The sequence below is a fragment of the Argentina anserina genome, chromosome 1 (genome assembly GCF_933775445.1).
Source record: "Argentina anserina chromosome 1, drPotAnse1.1, whole genome shotgun sequence".
NCBI classification, from domain to species: domain Eukaryota; kingdom Viridiplantae; phylum Streptophyta; class Magnoliopsida; order Rosales; family Rosaceae; genus Argentina; species Argentina anserina.
Window position 1 is genome coordinate 1,020,998 of NC_065872.1, and position 10,617 is coordinate 1,031,614.

Below are 10,617 nucleotides of genomic sequence, written 5' to 3' on the forward strand. Positions count from 1 at the left end.
TTCGAGAACCCACCCACATCATGACAACAATTTGAGAGAACAATTGCACAACCCATAATAAGATTAGCCAAAGCCAAAACATTGAACACAGACATAAGTCAATTAAAATCTTTCAAATTAAACGACTGCATTAGGTTTTAGATTGAATCTCAGTTCAACATCAATCATACAGAAGTCAAAAACAAAACAACAAACAACCACAAATGCCCAAATCCCACAGATAAAACCATAATGGAATGAAAATAATGATTATATAAAAAAAAAACACACACAACAAGAAGCATCATTTTCTGCAGTCATTAATGGAACCATTATCCGGCATCGGCATTGACATCCGCATTCATGGATCTCTCTGAAATATGGCAGTATTGTTGCTATAGAGAGGAAATTACTTGAGACAATGGAAGCTTATTTGATTTTCTAGTTGCAAAGGTTTCATTCTCATATGTTGGTTGGTTACTGGTTAGATACATTTTTATGATTTAAATTCATAAACCATTCTTTACTGCTTCGTGATATCAAATTATCAATGTCAGTCCATTGATAGACTCCTTGTTCCGATATAAAACAAACATTAAACAGAATTCAAGCATTCTCAAACCCAATCTCACAATCGGAGAAACTCAATATGCTCCAAAACACTAATAGGAAAATTTAAATCTTGCTAATATGAAATTCAGTCAATTGATTAATCCCAATACCACATCAAAATTGGATTCTAATAAACCACAATTAGATACTATATTGAAAAAGAGTAAACCAAGAACACCATGTGCTGCATCAAAAGCTTTGTTTAATCTAAAACCAAACCATTTGAAAAGGCCACACGATCAGAGTACTTGATAAATCACCAGGAATTTAACCAAATCGCAAAATCCATCTAATTGGGAAATTTCAGTACTCTTTCCCGCACAATCAATCACCATGAATTTGATTTAGTTTCCTTCATGCTGCAGGCATCGTCGATTTAGATTCTCTGGCTTCTTTCTTTCCCGTCAGATAAAAGCACATGACTGATTCTTGATCTGGAAAAACAGGAATGAGAGCATAACCTACCATGGAGGTGCTGGCATGCTCGGTAATACATTAAATTGAGAAGCCTTAAATCTTAAAAATGGAGACAAAGGAGTGCCTCAAGCTCCCCACGACTGTCAAAAAGCCCTCAACATTGTTGCACACTAAAAGCCATACCCCGCGCGGGTCCCACTCCCATCCCTGAACAAATCAAAACCCGCCAGGTAGGCACTCCCCAATTAGAAGCAAACACAGATAATCACGACCTCCCAAACCAACGTCACACCACGTCAGCACTCCGGATGCTGTTTAACTCACGCCTCTTCTCCCTCCTAACTGATTTCTCAGAGCTCCATCTTCACTCTCTCTCTCTCTCTCTCTCTCTCTCTCTCTCTCTCTCTCTCATCAAGAATCTCCAGGTATTCAAATCACTTCGGTTTTCTGGTAATTTCACATTGAAATTGATGAATGATTGTTCTTGTTTCCAGCTCAAAACTTGAATCTTATTTCATTGTGAACCTATTTGAATTCTATGTCATGTTTCAGTCTTTGCTTCTCTTAAAGTTGAGATTTTTCAATTGAAATCTGGACAAAACTTCATTCAATTGTATAAAGTTTGAAGCTTTATCAGCTTATCTTGCTATGAACAATTTCAGTGTTGTTGGTTTGCATAATCTGTTTTTAAGTCAAATTTAAATTGAATGTATGTTGATACTTAGTTTTGGGGTTTTCTATGCAGTTCTGTGATGCTGTGAAGGAACAAATCATGGCTTGGTTTGCTAGGATGGAATCCATGTTGGTTCAACTTGTTGTTAGTTGTTTGGTGTTTTCTAGCTGTTTGAGATATGGGAATGCAGGAATCACTAGTAATTTTGTTCGGTCGGAGTATCCATCGGTTGATATTCCACTTGATCACAAAGTGCTTGCTGTTCCAAAGGGTCACAATGCTCCACAACAAGTGAGTAATCAGTTTACATATGTTTGCCAGTTAAATTTAAGTGGTTTCTGATTCGATCAAGGCTTGCTTTTACTTGAAAGTGGTGTATTATGTTAGTTATACTCTAGATAGTATTTTTACTTTGATGAATGGCTATTATGTATATATCAGTTTTTGGATGGTATATGATGCCTTTGTATGATTACCTTATCTGCAGTTTATCTTTGGTCTGAGTTTTTATGTTCTTGAATGCTTTAAACCTTTTTTTTTCAGGTGCATATTACCCAAGGTGACTATGATGGAAAGGCTGTGATCATCTCATGGGTCACGGCTGATGAGCCAGGGACAAGTAAAGTGCAATATGGCACATCAGAGAAGAAGTACGAGTTTTCTGCAGAGGGGACTATAACAAACTACAGTTTTTATGAATACAAGTCTGGATATATCCATCACTGTCATGTTGATGGCCTAGAGGTATTTATGAACCTTTTTTTTTTTGAAGTAAAGCCTTATTAAGTATGGCTTAATCTTTGTTTGAGATATGTTGGTACATAATCATGTAGTATTGTTAAGTTACATGATTATTACATGATTACACAATTTAATAAAGCATTAGTTATTTCTTGTTTTCAGCATGACACAAAGTATTACTACAAAATTGGGAGTGGCGATTCTTCTCGAGAGTTTTGGTTTACAACACCTCCACAGATTGGTCCAGATGCTTCTTACAAATTTGGAATTATAGGTGTGTTGTTTTCTGTCTCGAAATCTCACTGAAAAAGTTGGTTTCAAGTCATTCTCCATTTTAGTGATTGATGAGTCATGTTTTTGCTTGCCATTTTTACATTTAAGCTGCACCTCTGCCAATCTGTTTCCTCACTAACATTGTTACCTTAATAATTGTTTATACTTGCATTCTAATTATTTCATTTAGTTATATCAGACAATGTGGAATGTGTGGCTTACATTAATAAATACTTATTTGCATATTGCAGGTGATTTGGGTCAGACATTTAACTCCCTGTCAACTCTTGAGCATTACATGCAGAGTGGAGGGCAGACTGTCTTATTTCTTGGGGATCTTTCTTATGCTGATAGGTATCAATATAATGATATTGGTGTAAGGTGGGATACATGGGGGCGATTTGTTGAGCAGAGTACTGCATATCAACCATGGATTTGGTCTGCTGGCAATCATGAAATTGATTACATGCCTTATCTGGTACATCAAGAGAACTATAATGAGTTACTTTTTTCACTCTGGAGTCGTTTTCCATCTTGAATGTTATCAACTGTGTTTATTTTGGACATACTTATACAACTTATACTTATTCTGTCATCATCTCATCATATCTGATGTTATATGGTAAATTCGTAACTACCTCATTTCTTAAATTTGAGGAACAACTCAACATAATACTTTTTATAAGTGTTTTAAATTCAACATTCTCTCAGTCTAATCATATCTAGATTAGTCATTTGGAGAAGTGATGCACAAATTTCATGAGCGTACAGTCAGTAAACATTCATCAAGTTGTCTAAATTTAAGTATCAGACGGTAGGTTTCTTAAAAAAAAAAAGTATCAGACTGTAGGTTGCTAAATGTTGCTAGGAAGATGATGTGTTGTTTGAGAAGAATCATGGTCTCATATAAGCTATAAGCACACAGTACTGTAGATATGAAATTGTTGTAAACATTGACTGATGTTTTAGGATTTCTATGTGGCATGTAAGCATACCTGATACATAACCTTTGTGCTCGAAAACTCTGCATCTTTTGAATTAACTTGGGAATGTTGCTTTCTTGACTATTAGTTTTTGACATAACTAGGGTGAAGTTACTCCATTCAAAAACTATCTTCAGCGGTATACTACTCCTTATTACGCCTCCAAAAGTAGCAATCCTCTTTGGTACGCCATCAGACGTGCCTCAGCTCATATAATAGTGCTGTCCAGTTATTCTCCATTCGGTAATTACTCCCCCTTGCCTACATGTTTGTAAAAAATTATATTTTCTTCTTTCTGCTTATCTTTATGAAATTGTTTTTAACTGTTATCAGTGAAATACACACCTCAATGGGTGTGGCTGCAAGATGAACTGAAAAGAGTGGACAGGGAAAAGACACCTTGGCTGATAGTCCTTATGCATGTCCCAATCTACAATAGTAATAACGCACATTACATGGAAGGAGAGAGCATGCGAGCAGTATTTGAGAGTTGGTTCCTTCATTACAAAGTTGATGTAGTGTTTGCTGGCCATGTCCATGCATACGAAAGATCTGTATGATTTGTTACCCTTGTCTTTTCAGTCATCTAATTTGTTATTTTTTTTGGGGTCAAATGATTTATTCATCTTTATAATGAATGATATTCACAATCTTTTTTCTTTCCATTCTTTGCAGTATAGAATCTCAAATGTACACTACAACGTATCAAGTGGTGACCAATATCCCATACCAGACAAATCTGCTCCTGTCTACATAACTGTGGGAGATGGAGGAAACCAAGAAGGTCTTGCTGGAAGGTAAGAACATTGTAGTTTTCGTTTATTATTTACGATCTCAGTTTGCTCTTGTAAGTAATGGTGCAGCGAACTGCACATCTGCACAATGGTTACTTGTTCACTCTTATGAGGTCTCATATATCAGTCTAATTCTTGTCGAATAAGTACTGTTCCTGTGTCCTGTGATTTTTATATAGGTTTAGAGATCCACAACCATAGTATTCTGATAAGTTCTCACATAGCAGCCTAATTATTGTCAAATAAGTGCTGTTCCATGAATTTTTTATAGGTTTAGAGATCCACAACCAGAATATTCTGCATTCCGAGAAGCAAGTTTTGGGCATTCAACACTGGAGATTCACAACAGGACACATGCAATGTACCACTGGAACCGCAATGATGACGGGAAGAAAATTGCAACTGATGCATTTGTATTGCATAACCAGTACTGGTGAGTATGGTCATTAATGCCTGTGTTTTCCAACTTAGCCAATTTATCTTTGATTTGCCGATGCAGTTAAATTGTTGAACTTGGGCTATTTGTAAAATTTAGGAACTAATAAAAATTACACATGACATACTTGAATCTTTGAAATGCAGGGGTACAAATCACAGAAGGCGAAAACTGAAAAAGCAATATGCTAGGAAATATATTGATCGTGCAGCTTATTGAAATCTCAGCACGGAAAATCTTACACCACCGGTGCAATGGCATGATATTATTTTAGTCGGATGAAGAGAGAAGCTGGGAAAATAATTTCAGTGAGGGAAGGCAGAAAAGCTGAGGTTTTAGCACTGAAGTTTCAAATTCTCTTCGTGTCTGGTCTTAGTTATCTTTTCCATGTATTGAATAAGTATCATGATCGTAAATTCCTATTGATTAGGTGTTCTGTGAACATGGATTTGCTTTCAAAATAACACATTCCCTTCCCGTAAGTCGTCCGGTATGATTGGCCAAAGCCTCCCACAAATTATATATAACAAAAACCCCAAAATCAGCCAAAAAGAATAGGAGCCCTCTTAAAGCTCATGATATAGCTTCTCGTAGTATCAACTCTGTTTCAACAGTGATATAGAGGTCCTATCCACAGACATGCACTAAAAATAATGGGATGATCAGAGGCCAAAAACAGTGTAGGACCAATAAACAGCTAGGAACTAGACAATCCGACAAACCAAGAATGCTTCCATGTACACCATGAGACGATCGGTACGCATTCCATTGTACAACTTCACTCATTGCTTCAATAGGTGTTATGGAACAGTTATCTACATTCCTCAAGAGTTCAAGTGCTTGACATGCTGGGTTTACGAATGAACAAAGATGTGCAAATGTTCAAGTTGTGTGGTGGTCTTGCAATACATCACCTGCAGGATAATACAGCCTCGATATACTCCAGGCCACACAAAACGAGATCCATCAAGAATCGCGGAAAATCGGTTGTGGCATCCACTTGAGATGTAAATTCAACTTCCCAGATTTGGCCCCATCTAGTGGCAAAGAGTCCTTGTATTCCCCTTCTAATATGACCCTAGTGAGTGTCAAGATGCATCTTCCCATATAATCCTGCAAGTTACAGATATTACCTAGTTAATTGTCAAATAACCATACAAGGGTTTTTCCGGATGGAAATTTATGGCCAACAAATGAAGAACTATGGAAAAATAGTACCTTCCCGAAAGTATCGTGGTCGTAGACTTCAAGAATGAGCATGTCATGCAATCCATCCTCAACAACAAAGTCAAAAGTTTGATTCCAAACAGGATTCAAGCTTTCATTGACGACCTGAGAGATCAACAAACTTTAAGGAAACTAGCTTTATGTGAATCAAGACTACAGGAGTACTCTCACAGCCGATAAGGTAATTTCAGTCTATGGCAATTCAAAACCCTACCCTCGTTTTGTTTCTCGTTTCTGACTTCTTCAAGGTGAGAACCACATAAGGATCAGCTTTGCCCATGAGATCAACAGGTGGCAAGTCTTCAGCAGATAATACAGTTACTGAAAGCACACCTCTAATTATAACCTCTTTCTTCTTCTGTGCGGCTTCCTTTTCATTTTCTATAGCATCTTTTCCATTTGCTCCACTTTTCAGTACTTTTTCCAAAGAAGTCATTGAGAAGTTGGGAGTAAATGGGTTGACAAAGCCATTGTCCATGCCGTTTGGAACATATAGCAGCTCCAAATGCACCTAATACAGGAATGAAACCGATATCATACTCAAAAGATTTAATATCATGTTACAGTCAAAAAACATATTTAGTGGGGAGTTGGTATTCTAATTTCAAAAGTCAAACCCAAAACTATCCACATAAAGGTGTAAACTGCTAGCTCCAACTGTTGAATTTGAAAGGCGAAGGAGGAGATAATAGTACAATTTTTAGTTCATGCTACTATGTAATGATTCAAAGGATAAAATTAGCCTTCTCACCTGCCCGCGGTTTTTATTATCTCTTTGCACTTCCAAACTTTTAACCAGCTTTAACCACACATCCTTTACTTTACCCGGCTGAAGTTCACTTATGTGTACCAGAGCACACCCAATGAGCTCAGATGCCCCAAGGCCCTCATCGTCAAAAATTTTAACCACCAAATGTTGAGTGGAGTCATCTTCAACAACAAATTCAAAGTGTTCATTCCAGATTGGACTCAAATCATTGTTCTGTAGATTAAGAGAAGCATGTATTATTCTTTATAGCCAACTAAATAGAAATTGAAATCAATGAATATAATGCACTAACATATAAGAGGAGCAGAATATTACAATAGTTCTGCTTTTCTTCATTCTGTCTTTTAAAGGTCGAACATACAATAAGGCGTACGGGTCTGATTTTCCTACAACATCTTTATTTGTCAACTCCTTTGCCTGCACAAGCTTCACCTCTAGTATCCCAACTGGCTTCAACTCCAGATCGCTATAAGTCAAGTAGAAGAGGAATCAACATCACAACAGGAACCATGCAATAAGTGAAAGGAAATTCATCCCCGCCACCCAACCCCCAAAGGAAAAAAATGCTTATACAGGGTGGCCAGCTCTTGAGGGAAATACATGTCCCTTTATTGAGCATTCAATGTACGTTTAACAAGGTTGAAATGCAATTATTCTCTGAATTCTGCTTTACCTGTAATCCCCAGGCAAAATGGGAATAACTTTTCGAACAGGCCATGTAATTGAATCTTCAATGGCATCGCGTATTGTCCCCTGTACAATAAAACATGTCTTTTTATTAGACCTTATAAAATCCTGCATATATAAGATAACATCCACCTACTTATTGTTTAAAGAACATCTATCTCTTTCCTACAATTCACAAACATTGTCGATCTTATAAATGAGATGTCAAACCTTAACTATGAGCCAGGACATTACATATTAAACTTTACTCTCAAATCAACATGAAAAGTATTCAAGAAAGGACCATGCTACATGACATATAGAGATCATGCATGAGTACAAATTCAACCTTGGAGTAAATTGATGTATCTTTCTCATACCTCAAGTTGATCTTGAAGCCCAGGTATTGTAGATATGTCACCACCCACAACTTTCAGCTTAAAGTCCAAATTTTTCTACAATAAAGAAAAAATATGCTAAATCAGAGGTTAATAATGCATGGGCCTGCATGTATGTGTAAGAGGGAACTAGACAGGCCACGAGCGCTGTTGCCATACTATTTCTACGCAGAATGCTGTTTTTCCAGATTCACATCCTTTTTTATTTAGTAAAGAAGATCTTAAGCTCCGTCATGTTTCTCATCAAAATTATATTGAGCTAAATAAGTGTTGCTTATAGTTCAAATAGAAAACATAGCATAAAAACACCAAATATTTCTAGAAAAGTACTGGATGATTTCATCATTAACAGGTAGATAGAGATATGAATAGTGTTTGGTTTCGGATAATATTGACCATAGTCATAGTTTAACTGCATTCAACCAGAACCTCTATATATTAACAAGCCCACAATCCTGGAATATAAAATGGTCAACCAAAATCTTTATCTCAATGCAAAGACATTTCCAAATCTGACATGCACGCAACCTCACTTTCAAAATCTTGCAGAAATAGCACTAGAAAGTTAAAACAGATGCTTTACCTTTTCCCTCAAGGAAAAGCAAACAGCTCCAAAACACGGGAACTCGTCAACCAAAGGCTTAAATATCAGCCTGAATACCCCACTGAATCCGATGTCTTTCACCTACAAATCATTTACAAGTTATTCTACAGTGATAGTTCAAAAACAGCAATGACACTCTACAACAAGGAAACCAAACTTCCAAACACTAAGAAAATCTTAACGGAGCAGAAATAAGCGGGCAATATGTTTTGGTTACCTGCACAGGTAGTGCTACACCAAGTAAAGTCTTGATGGCAAGTATTATACTTGGGTTTCCATCCCAATTCATTTCCAACTCCATAGTGATACTGTCACCCCCACCTTCAATTACAGAAACTCCTAAACACAGCATCTGCTCATTAGAACATTAATGAAAACTATGCGAAACTTCATCCTAAAGGCTCCCCTTTAATGACATTTAAAGCATAACAAATGCAAAATAGCAATCTACAACCATTCACACTGTACAATCCACATACAGATTATCACATTACACACTTAATGTGACTAGAAGTTCTAAACTTAGACACCACTTAATGCACATTATCTATACCATTCAATTACAGTCGAATACTTGCAATTAGATAACCAAAACACGAGGTACAACTACTGCATTGAAGTAAACTGACCTGTAAACTGAGGTGCCACAGTTCCGAGAGTGAACTTGGAAAACTTAATCGACGACAGTATGACCGGCGTGTACTGCTCCAGAATTGGCTCCACTGAAGCCTTGATCAACTCAGAAGCAGCCTACATTTACAAACCCAATTCAATCTCATCTTACCATCCAACAAAAAATACAAACTTTAAGATCAGGAAAGAAAACCCAGATGGAATTACCTCATTGACATACGGCCAGATCTTCGTCAAGTGAGAATTGAGCCAGTTCAACTGAAACAAACACAGACCCAAAACATAAAAATGAGTTCTTGAAGTTAAAACAGTAAAAACAACGAAGTGGGTTCTGAGAGAGAGAGAGAGAGAGAGAGAGAGAGAGAGAGTGACCTTCTGGCGGTGAGAGAAGACGACCCAAGAAGGGTAGTGGTCAGGAGGGAGGAGCTTTCTAGAATCTTCGACAGTCATTCTGGCGAAGGCGGCGATGGTGGTGGCCAGCTGTGAGCGGAGCTTGGAGCGGCGGTTCTCGAGCTTGACGAAGCCGACGACGAGGGCGACGCCGACGACGACGCCGAGAGCCAAGCCGAAAAGGAAGCCCATTGGTGTAGGTTTGATCGAGTGATTACAAACAGTGGTGGTGGAAGTTGGTGGAGATTTTGGGCGGACAAATCGGGGATGGGGGGACGTGTTTTGGGCTGGGGATAGAGAAAGAAAGAGAAAGGGGGGATTACTTTGCCTTGCCGACAAGACTATTCGAAGAAACAGATCAGAATAATATGAGAAGATTATAGAGAACCACATGGACTCTGGGGTCTCTTTATTTTCCTTTTTCCTTTTGTTGTCTGTTTCTTTCTGGTGTTGAATTATTGGAAACTTTGAATATACGAAAACCCAAAATTCCTGATGGCTCATTGCCCCGTTGTAACACATTCATCGTTCATGTCTTCATGAGCTATCACTCTTATAAGGTCTTTTCACACGAGTGAATAGAGTGATGTTTCACATAAAATTCTGCTATACATTAATGTATTATACATTGTATATCTGACGGTTAACATTGTTTTATGACTGAGGTTAGAAAACTAAAAACCGTTGTCAACTGTCGGATAGTATATGTAACTGAGCAACGATTTCTTCTTTATTGAACCTATGTTTGTGAAAGTGAAAGATAAATAGATCAGTACTGATTTATCTATCTATATTATTATAATATGGACATAATTTGTGAAAATATATAAACACTCTTGCATCATATGTTATTGTAAAATATTAAAATAATTATATACAGTAATTCATAGACAATAGATAAAAATCAAAATCAGAATAAAAAATTATTTTTAATAACTTCCCAGGCATAATTTCTCAAATTATGGATTAGCTAGGTAGTTATCCTATAAATCAATCTAACTTCTCTCTACAGTTAAATTTCT

At 37.1% G+C, this 10,617-nt stretch overlaps 2 protein-coding genes across 2 annotated transcripts; one reads left to right on the forward strand and one right to left on the reverse strand.

The window, feature by feature from the left end:
• Positions 1 to 1,386: 1,386 nt before the first annotated feature.
• On the forward strand, positions 1,387 to 5,384 carry LOC126794746 (bifunctional purple acid phosphatase 26). Its single transcript, XM_050521882.1, has 10 exons — positions 1,387 to 1,433; positions 1,754 to 1,972; positions 2,225 to 2,425; positions 2,585 to 2,696; positions 2,947 to 3,173; positions 3,783 to 3,921; positions 4,012 to 4,232; positions 4,354 to 4,475; positions 4,744 to 4,905; positions 5,055 to 5,384. The coding sequence occupies exons 2-10, from the start codon at positions 1,781 to 1,783 to the stop codon at positions 5,125 to 5,127; spliced, it is 1,449 nt and encodes a 482-aa protein (XP_050377839.1). The 5' UTR covers positions 1,387 to 1,433; positions 1,754 to 1,780; the 3' UTR covers positions 5,128 to 5,384.
• Positions 5,385 to 5,437: 53 nt separating this feature from the next.
• Positions 5,438 to 10,090, reverse strand: LOC126793816 (synaptotagmin-5). Its single transcript, XM_050520791.1, has 12 exons — positions 9,578 to 10,090; positions 9,413 to 9,463; positions 9,202 to 9,322; positions 8,790 to 8,911; positions 8,552 to 8,653; positions 7,951 to 8,025; positions 7,578 to 7,657; positions 7,220 to 7,370; positions 6,887 to 7,117; positions 6,350 to 6,646; positions 6,127 to 6,240; positions 5,438 to 6,021 (listed from the first exon to the last, which is right to left on the reverse strand). Exons 1-12 carry the CDS (start codon positions 9,986 to 9,988, stop codon positions 5,875 to 5,877), a joined length of 1,902 nt encoding a protein of 633 aa, XP_050376748.1. The 5' UTR covers positions 9,989 to 10,090; the 3' UTR covers positions 5,438 to 5,874.
• Positions 10,091 to 10,617: the final 527 nt, after the last annotated feature.